General features: G+C 58.2%; 1 protein-coding gene across 1 annotated transcript in view; it reads right to left on the bottom strand.

Moving 5' to 3' along the window:
* JPH3 (junctophilin 3) overlaps window positions 1–16,002 on the bottom strand; it is a 76,402-nt gene continuing 60,400 nt past the window's right edge. The window contains exons 3-5 of the mRNA XM_086350266.1: window positions 5,243–5,367; window positions 3,359–4,257; window positions 1–1,799 (exon numbers count right to left, since the gene is read on the bottom strand). Of these exons, the coding sequence (XP_086206392.1) occupies window positions 1,719–1,799; window positions 3,359–4,257; window positions 5,243–5,367 (1,105 nt within the window). The 3' untranslated portion in view covers window positions 1–1,718. The remainder of the gene's footprint in view (window positions 1,800–3,358; window positions 4,258–5,242; window positions 5,368–16,002) is intronic.

Below are 16,002 nucleotides of genomic sequence, written 5' to 3'. Positions count from 1 at the left end.
TGCGAGGAGCAGGCATGTTTATTTGGTTCTCTCCAGGGCTGCGGCAACCACGCGGTAGTAAAAAAAAAAAAAGAACCAAAGATGTACAAAAACATGGAACATCCCTTTAGAATGTAACAGCATCAGAAATGTATCTTCTGCAGATCCTCCCTCCCTCTCCTGTGTCCCCCACTCCCCCGAAGAAGACCCCCAAACTCAACCCAACTGGGAAAAGGAACAGGGGGTGAGTCTGTAACAGAAAAAAAAAAAAAAAAAAAAACTGAATTTAACTGGAACATGCTCTAATCTTTAGTTTATTTCTGGTTAAAAATATAGCAATCCAGTGCAGTGTAGTAAAGAAATCTGCTCGAAACGCAGCAGAGAGACAGCTGAACAGAAGCAGAGCAAGCAGAGCCCACGGGCGCCGAGCCCTGGGCCTTCCCAGGCTGAGCGCGGGCCCCACACACGCATCCGCGCACGCGGCCCGCCAGGCGGGCACCCAGACGGTCTGGGACCTTGGTGTTTAGTTTGGATGGTGGACAGCGCTGGCGGCAGACACACCAGAACCTGGTCTTGTGGGGCTGAAACAAGTACGTTGCATATTCTGGAGGTGGATATGTCATGACTGCTCAGGAGCTGTCAAGGCCCCCTGGGTTGCGACCACATTCCTGTCCTGGGACCTGACCAGCCCCCAAGTGCGCGTGAGGCATCTAGGAAGAAAACGCGTGTCTGCCGGGGCAGTGGAGGCAGGCACAGGACGAGAATGTGGAGACTGCGGGCTCAGAGACAGCCAGAGAGGACCACGTGGCGTGGGGGCCGACCGTGCTGTGGACCTCGGCAGGAGCCTGGACTGTGGACCTCGGCAGGAGCCTGGACAGTCATCTTGTGCCCGCAGTGCACGAGCGCCACGTGCTGGGGCCCAGGCCCAACGGCAGGCTGTCCCCATGAGGCCTCTCCCCCATCCCCAACCACAGTGCTCCCTCTCTCCTGCCCCCAGTGCCAGTCCCCTGGACGCCCACTGCACAGCAGCCCTGGGGGCCTGGGTCGGTGGGAGAGGGAGAGACAGTGAGAAAAATAAGGACTTGGCTATAAGACTTGGTGTGGGGAGGTGGCCTTGTGAGGAGGGCCGTGGGGCAGTGCCAGGGACCGGGGTGTGATGGCTTCACGGGCAGGAGAGAGGGCAGATGCCTGCCCCCGCTCCTGGTGTGCAGCAGAGGTCTGAGACGGAACAAGGCCCAGGGGGATGCCCACGCCTATCACCCACTCGTCCAGAACAGGAACGCAGGGTTACTGGACTCCCTGTGTGCGGCCCGTCCCCAGCCCCTGGCCCCCGCCCCACCCCGCCCCAGCCCCCCACGGCTGGACCACCAGATCCTCTGCCCAGGCTGCCCCCTCCACGTCCCAGATGGAGTGTGATGACGACGACGATTTTTTTTTTTTTGCCGCGGACTTGCCGGGATCCCTTTTCTTTCCACGTCAAGCTGGAGGGTCGGCGTGCTGGCCTCCTTCTGCCATGCCACACAGCATAGTGTTATACAAGCAAGGAACTGTGGCTAAAATCCAAAAAACATTACCCAGAAAAAAAGGCAAACTGTGAGTAATACCCAATCGTGTGGTTCTGTGAAAAGACTCGGAAGTTGTCATTGGGTGTCCAAGCGACGAGCCTTCCCTTTTGTTGTTTCGCTTTGAAACGTCTCCCGTTTGTACCCCAACTGTTTTTTGCGAACGTGACAATCTCCTCAGATGAAAAAGTTAATAAACAAAATGGCGACTCCGATGTTTAGCAAGATCACCATGGCAACCAGGATCGGCGCAGAGCCCTGGAACAGAAGGAGAAAAGGTGAGGTGAGCCTGAGGCCGCTCCCCTCCTCCTGAGCCAAACTAGGGGTTCCAGGAGGCTGCGGGGGGACGGACATGGATCACTGAGGAACCAGTCAGAGGCTCCCTCGAGCGTCCAAGTCTGGACTCTGAAGCCCTTCAGGCCCGCACCTCTCCTGCCCCGGGTCTCTGAACACGGTCGCCCCCTGGCATGGTGTCGCTGCCTCCAGCTCTGCACAACCAGGCTTCAGAAGTGGCCCCTCCACCCAAGTGTGGCCCCAACCCAGGGAGGGCAGAGCTCTCCAGTCCTCTCCACAGGCTTGTGGCGTGCAGCCGCTGGGAGCCCCCTGTGCAATCCTGGGACACGAAGCCCACCAGGGCACGCGGACCCCAGCCCTTCCCTCCCTGGACCTCAACCCTCTGCAGGCCCCAGGGCTGTACAGGGACAAACAGAGCGGCTGCCCCCGCCACCCCAGGTCTCTGTGGGAAGCCCTTCCATGGAAGGGTTCGGCAGTGGTGGTGCTCCCATAAGTAGCTTTGTCTTAAAGCACCCAAGACGCGCTTTAAGAGGTTTTAAAGCAGGAGCACGGTTCAGGGGGCTAAGTATAAAGCCCTTCCTGCATCTCCCACTCTGCCCATTGCTTGGCTTCCTAAACTAACCGCGTGCGCGTGCACACACACCACACATGTTTCTGAAGGAGAGCTGGGTGCTCAGTCCGCGAGGACCACCTGGGTTCAGAGAGGGCAGGCGTGTCTCAGGACAGCCCTCCACTTGGACACAGGCTCACACTGGCTGCTGGGGACTGGGCACGCTGCGAGGGGCCCTGAGGGCTGGTCACACGGGGCGTCTGTCAGCCGCTGGGCCGTGGTCGGAGAAGTTTCATGGGTCCTGCCTGCCGCCATGTGGTCGAGGAAGCAGGGAGTGTCTACTTCCAGGTGGGAGCCAGGGGTGGGGGGAGCAAGGGACCTGGGGGGTCCCTCCGGGGTGCAAGAGCCCCAGCGCTCAGTCTGGCCCAGGTCTCTGTCCTCTCCTCCAAACCGCCTGCCCTCCGCAGTGGGTGTGCAGGAGACAATGTGGACTTCACAGCTGAGCAGGAGGCGCCCCACCCCCAACAGGCCCAAGGAACCTGGGTCACAGCCCCGCCCCGGGTATCTGATCCCAGGGGCCTGAGGCACTATATCCATCTCACCCACGTAGGAGCGGACACGCCTGTGTCCCACCTGCTCTGTCTGGCCTCTGGGTTTCCGTCCAAGACACAGAACTTTTCTTAAAGGTGAGGACAGCAGGGGGAGAGGTCTGAGAAAGCTGGAGTAAGGTCTGGGGGTGGGCGTTCCAGGATGCCCATTTCTTTTGGGGGAGCTTTCAGAACCACCCAGGTGCTTTTGCTGGAAAGATGGCCTGGGGGAGTAACCCTCTCCTGGAGCTGTCAGAGGCAGTTGGGGAATCCCCGTAGGTGGGCTTCCTGCGGGGGAGGGTACTGAGAGCTAGATGGGCGGGGTCGGGCTCTCGCTGTCCACCCCCCATCCCCGACCCTGCCCGGGACAGCTGGTGCCCACTCACTGTGCTGGCCTTGAGCTCGTCCCCGTTCTCATCGTCAGACTCCAGCGCTACGGGCGAGGACCTCTGGGGCGGGGAGAAGGTCAAGTCCCAGCGCAGCAGCCGCGGCTCCGCCCTGTCCCCCAGCCTCAGGCTCTCCAGCCTCTGCACTGCGGGCTCCGCGCATGGGGCCGGCCTGGCGTGCTCCTTGTTCTGGGACTTGGACCGCAGTCTCTGGGCCCCGAAGGCCCGGTCCTCGGGGCGGTGGTCCTCCCCGGGGCCCCGGCCGGCGCCCCCCTTGCTGTAGCGTCTTTTCGGGGGGTGCACGTCCTGTGCGTACGAGTCCATCCTCAGCAGGGGCTTCATCTCCATCTCGTAGTTGCTCAGCTTCTCCTCGTCCAGCTCCAGCAGCTTGGGGCCCCCGGGGCCGGGGTTGCCGGCCCGGTGGTGGGAAGTCCAGGAGAAGGTGGTGGGGGACTCCGTCCGCCGCTCCCGGGGCTTGGGGTTGCCGGACTGCTTGTGGCCCGCGCCCCGGGTGCGGAAGTCATCGGCCGGCTGGCCGCTGCGGAGGACGCCGCTGCGGACGCCGCGGGAGCCTCCGGCCTTCTCCTCGGCCCAGCTGTTGCGGGTGTAGTCCCCTCCCCTGCCCTCCAGCAGCATCTGGATGTCCCCGCCCCGCTCCTCGTCCACGGAGACCTGCCGGGAGAAGTGGGCCATCTTGTTCCTCGCGGAGGGGGCCGGGGGTGGGGTGGCCGTGGGGCTGGAGGGGAAGCTCTGCAGGGGGCTGTCGTCGGGGGTCAGGTCCGAGGGGGTGGTGCCCTTGCGGTACAGCTCGGGGCTGTCCTGCTGCGGGGGCGTCCCCGTGGAGGTCACCTCGATGTCGTCGCTGGAAAGCTGATGCTTCGGCCGCTGGTACTCGAGCCCTGTGGCAGGGAGGAGACAGGTGCCGGCGGGCAGGTAACTCGGGGGGTTCTGTGCTCAGGCCCAGAGGGGACCAGGATTGGGCCAGGCAGCACTCACTGCCTGCCAGTGGGTGGCGGGGGGGCAGAGAAAGTGGGAGGACAGTGTTCTCAAAGTCCCGAGGAGACCCCCATCCCCATCTGTGGGCACTTTTGAGGGTGACCGGATCAGGATGATGGGGTGGCCCCCAGCTGCAGAGGTGACCCGAGGTCCGAGAGTGCATCCCCAGGCTGCACCCCCATGCGTTCCTGCTGAGGACAGAGCGTCTTGTGCTGGGTGACCCTCCGCAAGGCAGGACGTGGAGTTTAAGTGACAGTCCCACTGCCCCTGCCCCATCCTGGGTCCTGGGGTTCTCCAGGCCGCCGTGAAGGCAGGACTGAGAGCAGAGCTCCAGGGGGTGGTCCCAGGACGGATCCGACCCCAGCACCTCAAGAGCCTTCCAGTCGCTCTGGGAGACGTGCATCTAGAGCAGTGATCCTGAGCTGCTCGAGGAGGGTGGCGGGTGGGCTGCCAGGACCTCAGCCTCTGCAGACCCTTGGACCAGTCACCTCCCTTCTCCCGAGGAGGGAGGAGGGTCCCCGGTCTGGCTGACTCGAGGGGCTTCTAACTCCTTTCATCCGCTCCCCACTCCGAGAGCACAGGTGGGCACCCCCTGAGTGTCTCCGAGCTTCACTGACCAGCTCGGCCACCAGCTCGGTCATGTGTGGCTGCTGATGTTTAAATGTGGACTAAAGAGCAGGCTAGGGGCTTCAGTGGTCACAGTTTCTGCGTGGCGGGCAGCCACCTGGTCGGGCAGAGCAGGGTCAGAGTTTTAGAACAGCCCTGGGGGGTGCGGAGCACACCAGAGCCTTGGGGGACAGGCAGGCAGGAGGGATGCAGTGGGCTGGCGGGGGGCTCTGGGGCACAGCCCGTGGGAGGCGTCCAGGGACCCCGACCGCGCGGACTCACCATTTTCCCGGTGCTGGAAGGAAGGGGAGAACTCTTTGGCAGTGATCCGGGCGATGCGCGCTTCCTCCTGGGCCTTCTGGGCCGCGGTGAGGGCTGCCTCCGCCTTGGCCCGGGAGTGGGAAGTCCTGGGCGGGGGAGACGGGAGGGCAATGAGGGCCCGGGATGGGCCAGGACAGGGCACCCGACACCTCACTCACCCACACAGTCCCACCAGGGCCTCGGTGCCCTCCAGCCGCTGTGGGCACAGGGCAGGCCACACTCGAGAGTGGAACCTGGCCTGGGACGAGCCCAGTCCTGCCTGAGGAGTGTCCCTCCTCCCCGGGTCCTGGCCACAGACTAGACCCCCGACTGACTCGTCTCAGCCTCCAGGGGTGGGCTGGTGCTCAGTGTGGCCCTGACCAGAGACGGGGATTCTGGGGGTGGCTATTCCCTGATGGACAGGGCAGCCTGGCATGCTGCAGTCCACGGGGTTGCAAAGAGCCGGACATGACTGAGCGACTGAACTGAACTGATGCCACCGCCAGCAGCGCTCAGAGTGGGCCGTGCTCCAGGTGGCCGGCCTGGAGTAGGAAGGGGCGGGACCCACCAGCCTGGCATAGAGAGGGTGCCAGGGCCCAAGGAGTGTGGCCTGCCTGCACACGAGCTCTGACCTGCCCCAGGCGACTGCTTAGCCTCTGTCCCACCCTGTGTGAAGGGGTGCTGAGCCAAGAGCTGCACAGCTCCTGTTCCCAGGTCACAGGACAGGATGGGTTTGCTGGCCCCTGGCCCCCAGCCCAGCATTTCTTCCCTCCAGACCCTGTCCTGGCCACCACAGTGCCTCCGCAGGCTGGTGCCGCCAACCCTGTGGACGTGGAGGAGACACACCCAGGGGGTCTGAGAAAACCACCCAATGTGGGTGGGAGCCGTGGTTTCCAGGTGATGAGAGAAGGCGAGGCCCGACTCCCCTTAGCACTCAGGGCGATGGTTCTCCGCAGTCGCTCGGATTTGGTGATGGCCCTGCCCTCATGTGGGGGCACAGGCCCAGCGTGGGGACCTCACACCCCAGGGTGGACACGGGAGCCACAACTCCAAACGAGCTTGATGTACGGCCCAGAAACTTCCAGAAGGACAGCCTCTGGCCCAACGCTCGGACCTGTCCCTCCCCAGCTGAGTCCGCATGAGACACGCTGGGGGCAGCGCTGGGTCACCCAGACGGAGGGTCTCACCTGCCTCTGGGTTCCACTTGTTCCTGCCTCCTGTCCTGGCTCCAGGGGCCTGCTTCCCAACTGCCAGTCCCCTGAGACGATTGCAGCCTGCCCCTCCAGGGGCCTGCTCCCTCCCCCGGAGCGCTCTGAGCAGCCTGGCTACACACCCCTCAGCGCCCATGGGACCCGCTCCATGGGTTCCACCTGGAGACCTCTCACTCCTTGTAAGCCACAGGGTTCTGTTTTTTTCAGAATGCCCCTGCAGGACGAGTTTACAAGAAGAAAACAGGGTGTGACATACACAGACAGTGTGCACGTCATCACGTGGGCAGGAGTGCAGGACCCAGAGGAGCCGCCTCCAGGCTCCCCCTGCCCGCCAGCCCGCCGCCTCACCTGGGAGCCGGCCGCTAAGACAGAATTAACCGTAAAAGCACAATGTTGGGGAAATTCTTCCCTTCCACACGGTTTCCGAACAACGGGGAAAGACAGAGTCCCTCAGTGTGGCTGCCGCCCGGGCCCCTCGGAGTGGAAGTGGAGAAGCAGCGCCCCGTGGACGATCCCTAGGGGAACCCGTGGTTGTCATCATGACAGACGAGGGGCAGGAAGCTTGGGGGGCGGCAGAGCCAGTAATGCGGGACCAATTTCGAACACGGAGCTCATCGGTTGTCATCAGTTGATAAGCCATGGCTGCAGCCCACGGGCTCCCGCGGGGTGTCCCCCACCTGCACCCCTGAAGGCACAGGGCATGTCTGTGGCCCTCAGGGGCTGTCCCGTCCGCCCTGATGGGGGCACAGCTGGCCGAGGCCCGTGTTCACTTTGAGAACTGGCAGGGTTGCGTCAGACCCGGCGAGGGCCACTGTGAGGCCCCGGCTGCCCAGGCCCATCTTGGGGCCAGAGCCCTGGGGACAGAGGGGCAAGAACCGAGGCAGGGTTTCCGGCTGCGGGGGTCCCATCGGGTGAGCCAGCTCCCCTCCACGTCTCCCCCTCCTTCTCTGTCCATCTGCCGCGTGGGACCCGGTGAGTGACCCCTTCATGGAAACCCCGACCTGGAGACCAGGGCACCCTGAAATCGTACTCGAAGTGCTCCACCTGCTTCCTCCTTCCCCTCAGCAGGGGCCCACAGTTTTCGTCTGACCCCGTGAGGCCCCACAGCCCCACACACGCTGGACTGGACCGATGGTCCAAGACTCACACCGTCTTGGACTGACGGTGTGACCTGGTTCCTGTAAGGCAGCTCCCGTAGCTGAGAGGGCTGCGGTCGGGGCAGGAGGCCAGCTCCCTTGGAACCTGCCCGTGGGCCGGGGCTTGCCTCAGCTGATGCTGCAGCTTCTCCAGAATGTGCCAGGGGCTGGCTTTTGTAGTAACACTTTATTGAGATATAACTCAGAGTGTGTATTATATATATAATAATGTGTATATATATAATATATATGTAATAGTGTGTATATACATAGAACAGTGTGTGAATATATATATCGGTGTGTGTATATATAATTGTGTGTATTCATATATAATAGCATGTGTGTGTGTATAATAGTATGTATGTATATATATAATAAGTAGTGCAGTGGTAAAGCGGAGAAGGCAATGGCACCCCACTCCAGTACTCTCGCCTGGAAAATCCCATGGACGGAGGAGCCTGGTAGGCTGCAGTCCATGGGGCCGCTAAGAGTTGGACACGACTGAGTGACTTCACTTTCACTTTTCACTTTCATGCATTGGAGAAGGAAATGGCAACCCACTCCAGTGTTCTTGCCTGGAGAATCCCAGGGATGGTGGGGGAGCCTGGTGGGCTTCCATCTATGGGGCCGCACAGGGTCGGACACGACTGATGTGACTTAGCAGCAGCAGTGGTAAAGAATCTGCCTGCCAATGCAGGAGACGCAAGAGATGAGGTTCAATCCCTGGGTTGAGAAGATCCCCTGGAGGAGGAAATGCAACCCACTGCAGTATTCTTGTCTGGAGAATCCCATGGACAGAGGAGCCTGGTGGGCTACAGTCTATGGGGTCACAAAAGAGTCGGACATGACTGAGCACACATCCACACACACATGTATATAGTAATGTGTGTGTGTCTATATAACAGTGTCTGTGTATACACATTAGTGTGTGTATATTGTATGTTAGTGTATTATTTAATAGTGTGTGTACATATATATGTAATTGTGTGTATATAATAGTGTGCATGTATATACTGTGGTGTGTATATATAAAATCGCATGTGTATCTGTAATAGGGTATCTATAACAGTGTGTGAATATGTGTAATTGTGTGTATATCTATAATAGTGTGTGTGTATGTATAAATATAATAGTATATGTATATATATAAAAGGGCTTCCCTGGTGGCTCAGTGGTAAAGGATCCGCCTGCCAATGCAGGAGACGTGGGTTCAGTCTCTTGGGTGCTAAGAGCCCCTGGAGAAGGAAATGCAACCTACTCCAGTATTCTTGCCTGGAAAATCCCATGCTTAGAGGAGCCTGGCTGGCTACAGTCCTTGGGGTCACAAATGAGTCGGACATGACTTAGTGACTAAACAACAACAATATGTATATAACAGTGTGTGTATAATACATGCACATGTGTATATGTGTGTATCTGTAACAGTGTGTGTGTGTATATAATACTGTGTATCTATAACAGTGTGTGTCTATGTGAGTTTGTATATATAACAGTGTCTGTATACATATATATAGTTAAGTGAAAGTGAAGAAAGCGAAGCTGCTCAGTCATGTCCGACTCTGTACTACCCCATGGACAGTAGCCCACCTGGCTCCTCCGGCCATGGGATTTTTCAGGCAAGAATACTGGAGTGGGTTGCCATTTCCTCCTCCAGGGGATCTTTCCCACTCAGGGATTGAACCTGGGTCTCCTGCACTGCAGGCAGACTCTTTACCATCTGAGCCACCAGTGAATCCCATATATATATATATACACACACACACGCACACACACACACAATATGTATATATAAAAATGTGTGTATATATAAAATAGGGTGCATATATAATTGTATATAATAGTGTGTATCTATAATAGTTTGTGTATATATGTGTTTATAATAGTGTGCATGTCTATAATACTGTCTATATAATAGTGTGTCTACAAAATTGTATCTATATAATAATGTCAGTATATATAATAGTGTATCCATATAATAGTGTTTGTATCTATATAATAGCGTGTGTATATATAATAGTGTGTATACCATATCTAAAATAGATAGCCAATGGGAATTTGCTGTATGGCTCAGGAAACTAAAACAGGGGCTCTGTATCAACCCAGAGGGGTGCGATGGGGAGGAAGATGGGAGGGAGGTTCAAGAGGCTGGGGATATATGTATACCTATGGCTGATTGATGCTGAGGTTTGACAGAAAACAATAAAATTCTGTCAAGCAATTATCCTTCAATTAAAAAATAAATTAAAAAAACTGTATATATACATTAGTGTGTGTACATATGTGTGTGTATATATACATGGATATATAGTATATATATTATGTACACACTATTGTATATACACCCACTATTATATATAAAATACTGTGTATCTATGTAACAGTGTTACAGTGTGTTGTATATAATATATATGTAATAGTGTGTGTGGAAGATCCCCTGGAGAAGGAAATGGCAGCCCACTCCAGTTTTCTTGCCTGGAAAATCCCATGGACCGCAGAGCCTGGTAGGTTACCATCCATGGGGTCGCAAAGAGTCGGACACGACTGAGCGACTTCACTTTCACTTTCATAATATAATAGTGACTACACACACAATGTATACGTATATAACTCGCCCATCCGAGGAGCACAATTCGGTGGTTTTAGTCCATTTGTGGAGCTGTACTACAACCACTGCAGTCAATCCTAGAATCTTCTACCCACCCCCAAAGACGCCGCTCCCTCTATCAGTCACCCCCATCTCCCCCAGAGCCTCCCCACCAGCCCTCGGTGGTCAGCAGGGTTCCCTCTGTGGACGTTTCATGCATGTTTGAGTTGACCGAGGGAGACGCACGTCACAAGGGCGCCGCCTGGGAGGTTGCGGGGCAGGGGCGTCCGGCACGTCCACAGGCCACGCAGCCACCACCCCTGTCCAGTGCCGGGACCTTCGCACCAGCCCCAAACAGCCGCCTCCCCAGGGCAGTCACTCCCACCTGCACCCCCAGCCCAGCACCAGGGGTCTGAGCCTCAGTTCAGCCCCTCCCATCGCTGCATGGAGACGGTGACCCCCTCCTGGGTGGAGTGGCGGGGCGAGTCCCAGGGCTGCTCCTGGGGTCTGAGTGGCGCGCCGCCACCACCCTGTGCTATCTCTACTCCCGGGGACCCGGGGTCGTCACCTGGCTAACGAGTGTCCCCCAAGCCGGTGACGTCCACGCTGAGCCTCCTGAAGGCCCTCAGACGTGACGTCGGGACGGGCCTGGCCCCCAAGTTGAGTGTGCTCCTGTCATAGACAATGGAACCCTGAGAAGTAAACGTGTCCAGGTTGTGAGCCAAGCAGTGGAAGCGCCTCAAGCGAGGAGGCTGCAAGGACAGGAGGGTGGGGGCAGGGCTCGTGTGTCTCCAGGTGTGCCTGTCATTGGAGCGGGTGCCTCGAAGCCCTAAGAGTTCCAGGGACAAGGTAGGTGATTAAATCGTTACTCCCACTGGGGGTTGGAAGCAAAGAAAAAAGTATGGGAGACCCTGTATGTTCACGTCACTCCAGAAAGCAGGTTTGCTTATCCCCAAAACCATGCAATAGGAGCAGGAGACATACCCTAAAACAGCAGAACGGTGGTGGCACGAGACCCGCTCCCTGCCCAGGGGGCTCAGGCAGTTACTGATTCCTAGGACGTGTTCATTAAAGCTATAAGGAAAAGGCGACATGATACTGAAGCCTGGGATGATGTCCCATTTTTAGCATATGTTACCACCTTTTCGCTCATTTCCAATGCCTCACAACAGTCCTGGATTGACCAAGCAGGGACAAGAAGACTCCCCTGCCCAACCTGGAGGAGAAGCTGATGATGGAAGCCTGACGCCTACTCAAGAATGAGGAAGAAGGTGGTCTTTTTCTCCTCCCCAGTTTTCCTTTGATTATAGAGCTGTAGCCCACCTTCTCGTCCACCCACCTGTAAGCCTCACAAGCTTCCTGTTCTAATAAGCGGCTTCTTATCTATGGCGTTGTGTGCTCGTGCGCGGGTGCTAAGTTGCTTCAGTCGTGTCTGGCCCTTTGCGACCCCATGGACCGTAGCCCACCAGGCTCCTCTGTCCATGGGGATTCTCTGGGCAAGAACGCTGGAGTGGGTTGCCAGGCCCTCCTCCAGGGGATCTTCTTGATCCAGGGATGGAACCCGAATCTCTTGTGTCTCCTACATTGTCAGGTGGGTTCTTTACCACTAGTGCCCCCTGGGAAGCCCTATCTATGACTTTGCCTCTTGCTAACTTCTTTCCATGCTGAGCAGGCTGATGCATGAACAGACAGTGGAGTATTCTAGGGTCAGGAAGAAGGAAGGATTCGGGCTGAGCACAGAGAGGGTGCTGGAGGGCCCGGGCCAGGGAAGGACTCTGAGCTCCCCGGGGCCCAAGGCAGGCTTGAAACAGCATCGATCCCATTCAGGGGGTTTGCCCGACAGAATCAAAGCCTCGGCTCAGAGAGAGGTGGCCAGCCTGGGCTCTGGGCCTGGAGGAAGCATCTTGGCTTCCAGGCTTCCTCAATGCAGGATGGGGAGCCACACAGGCTGAGTCCAGTACTAAGTGTGGAAGGCTGGAATGACCCAGCGACCAGCACTGTGGGCCCGGAGGGGACAGTGCACGTCCGAGTAGGTTTGGTGACTCCACGTCGACACCCCTCCCCTCCCTCCAGGGAGCATCCCCTGACGCCCGCTAACGGCAGGTCCCCACACTCACTGTGACAAATGCCAATGCTGGAGCCCAGGGATGGGGCGGCAGGAAGAGGACCGTGGGGGAGCGTGGGCAGGGCAGGCCCCTGGGGCAGAGGCAGGGCCAGACTGCGGGCCATGGGGGATGTGGCACAAGGAGGGTTTGTGCGCTGTGAACTAGTGGGGCTGCTGGTCCGTCATTAGAGGAACGACGTGAACCTTACTGTATCAGCGCCCACCTGGAAGAACTCAGTGCAAATCCCCCCAGAGGTCAGGCCAACAGGCGTCACCTAGCGCATCTCTGCACACACATCCTGTGTAAACACTCGTGTGCCATCCCCCCTGTCCCAAGGGAGACGTGGCTCAGACATGACAGCAGCTCTGGGGATGGGCTCATCCAAGAGGCTGATGGAGGCCCAGCTTTCATCAGGCCCAGCGTGATGGGCTGTTTCCCTGTTTATTCTGAGCCCATGGAACTAAGAATAAGCACCTCCTGCCCACCCTCCTGGGAGGCCCGGCTGGACGGCGGGAGCTGGGTGCCCATCCTCAGACAGCCACCTTGGCCTGGCCTCAAAGCCAGCGTGGTGGGTGTGGCTGAACCCCGACCCCCATATCCAGCCCCCTTCATGGTCTATTTGGTGAACACCCCCTCGACCGGAGGCTCCCAGAGAGGAGGTCCCACTGTTCCCGCCTGCTCGGGAACACACACACGCACACACACCCGCCGAGAGGGAGGGATGAGAGACATCCCAGAGGGGCCGCGGTCTGGTTCCTGCAGCTTTGCTTAGTAAAAACACACGGACATTAATCCCCCAATATCATACGTATATTTACACATATACGTTCACACATATATAAAAAGAACACGCTGCGGCAACCCTAAAATAAAATTAAATCAAGCAACTGCATTTAATAGAGAAGAAACCTCCCAAGGCATCGCGAAGGTTCCCCGGAAGTGAGACATTCAGGGCTCTCGGCTGGCAGTGAGGTGACGGCCCCCATGGGGACCTGCCCGCTGGGGATGCTGAGCAGGGTTCGGGCCGGCACTGTGAGCCGGCTGGGGAGTGCTGGGTCCCCACCACCTGGCAGGTCCACCTGGTGCCCTGCACCTCTGCCCCCTGTACCCCAGCTCCCAGAGAGGAGGGCCGGGCGTTCCCGCCAACCAGGGGGACACCACCTCCCAGACACAGGGCTGCACAAAACAAGGCCATAGGTGCATCAAACGGATGGACAGATGGGTGGGGCGTGCAGTGACCTGCCTGGGTCCCCTCGAGCTCTGTCCATCTGGGAACTGGGAATGTCACCTTATTTGAGGGTGGGGTGTGTGTGATAAAACCCCAAATGGCCAAGCCCCTCCAAGTGTCTGACTCAGCAGGTCTGGGCGGGCCTGGGAACCTGAGCTTGTCTGCAGCCAGCCCTCTGCCCCCAGCTGACACTGCAGTGAACTGGTTCGACGTGTTCCCACACCCCAGACTGAGGCGTGCCCACCCCCGGGGCTGCCCCTGGCCGCCCAGCTCACTGTCTGCTCAGGAGGAGGTGTGTGGTCCCACTCGTGGCCGCCAGCCCCCCTCCCCAAGTCCAGGCTTGACCTTCTCATGCCCGGATTCAATTCAGCACTTGTTGAGCGCCTGCTGTGCGCGTGTAGGGATGCCCAGGGTTCAGGGGTCCTCTACACACTGTCGTGGGCACTGTTGACCCTGGAAGCTGGCTGGTTTCCACACCTGTGATGACCCTGAGGTCGGTGTGTGGGTCACTCCTCACTGACCAGTCAGGAGACTGAGGCACCGGGATCTGGCGCGCTCTGGGGCTCAGGGCAGGGACAGGTACACACGCTTCTCCAGCCAGTGAAGGACCGTCTTTCAGAGGTGGAGACGTGCCTTGAGCACCTTCAGGGGGAAGGCGCCAAACGGAAGCCAGGTGTTAGGGCTCCCACCCACCCCACTCCTCCTCCTGACGGCCTTCTTGAGGGCCCCCAGGAGCCTCTGGAGCCCACCCACATGTGATTCCAGCCGGGATGGCCAAGCTGAGCATGAGGTCCTCGGTGCCAAGGGCTCCTCCACGGGTCCAGGAAGAGGTGTTCTTGGCCCAAGGAAGAAGGATCGTGGCCCTGCCCGCCTGACAACCTGGGGCCCTGCCCTAGCTGCCCAAGGCCATGACCAAGCTCCACGTCCATCTCTCATCCCCACGGCCCCTGCCCTCTGGCCTTATACTGTCCTCCCAGCAGGTCTCCCTGCAGACGGCACCTGACCTCGTCACCACCACCTCCTCCCTCTGGTTTTATAACGGTTTAACTGAGGTCGATCCATGTCCCTCCATGACTGCCTTCACGGGCTGTCTTCTCCATGTATGGCATCCCCTCCCCCAACCTCGTAAGGGCGCTGTCCTTGGACTCAGACCACCCCTATCTAGGATGACTATGTCTCCAGACCCTCACTCTGGTTGATCTGTTCCCCAAAGAGGGCTGCGCTGGGTCTCCAGGGTGTCTGCAGGTGGAGGTGACTTCTCAGGGGTACCACTCAGCCCACCCTGGTGGGTGGGATGTCAGGCTGGGGACAGGGGGCGGAGGAAGGGCAGGTGCCCCACTGTCCCTCCAGCCCCAGCCCCACCAGCCCCCACCCCGGCCACAGGATCTCTTCTTTCTAACTGTTGTGAGCAAGGCCGCCCCCTGCCTGGAGGAGGGCAGAGCCAGACCTGTATCTGTCCCCACCTACACGTGGCCTGAGTAGTGTGGGCATCTCTAAGGGCAGAATCCAGGGCTTAGTTCCCTTGAAGAGAGGCTGGTAGGCAAGCCAGAGTCGAGGGGAGAAAAAAGGGGAGACAGAGGCGCAAAAGCCTTCCTTTCATAGGCAGGGCCAGTGCAGTAACCCTTTGCCTTCGCATCGTTAGGTCCTTGCTAGGGGCTTCCAGCCGAGAAGCAGTGCATCCCTATAGATGGAAATATGCAATATGCAAGGCTGTGTGTACACCAGTGAGAACGCAGTCCCAGGCATGGACGCTCCCCCAGGACGACTGGGCTAAAGGCAGGTGGCTGAGCCCTGAGCCCCGAGTGGGCAGACACAGCAGAGGGGCCCCCCGCACTGCGTCGCCAGGAGACAGGGTGGGGCAGTCAGGCCCCTGAGCAGCTGGGCTTCATCTCTTTCTGACACTTCAAGGTAACGGTAAGGTGGAAGGGAGGAGCTGGGCCCTGTTTGAGTAAAGGTAAGGAGGCCATATATTTCTCATTCCCAGGGTCAAGGAGATCTCCCAGACCACACATGTGCGGAAATCAGAGGAGGGAGGAGTGTCAGACCATAATATGTCCCACCAACCTCCCAAAACCCTCGTGCTGGAATCCATCTTGGGTAAAAGATGCACATATCTGGGAGGGCCCTGGGTCAGATCGAATATGGACACGAAGCCAGACAATGCGAGATGACTGGCCAGAGAACACCTGGAAACTGCCCGCCGTGTGAGCATTTACACCATCTCCCAAAGTGCAAGACTCCCTGAGCCTGCCCACATATCCTTCTTCATGTTTTACTTATAATAAACATTCTACCTGTTTCACAAACTTTCCTTCTCTTTGCTGAACATTTTCTTCAAAGAAGAGAAGACCTGGAGACCCACTTCTAGCTGCCAGTCTCTGGTGGTCTAGTGGCTAGGATTCGGTGCGCTCACCTCCAGGGCTCGGGTTCAATTCCCCGTCAGGGAACTCAGATCCCACTTCAAGCCGCTGCAAGCTG

Source organism: Bos grunniens, chromosome 18 (genome assembly GCF_055505025.1).
Source record: "Bos grunniens cultivar Pamir isolate PY7600 chromosome 18, Bosgru_T2T1.0, whole genome shotgun sequence".
In the NCBI taxonomy this organism is placed as follows: domain Eukaryota; kingdom Metazoa; phylum Chordata; class Mammalia; order Artiodactyla; family Bovidae; genus Bos; species Bos grunniens.
This window is presented reverse-complemented; position numbering and strand designations above follow the sequence as displayed.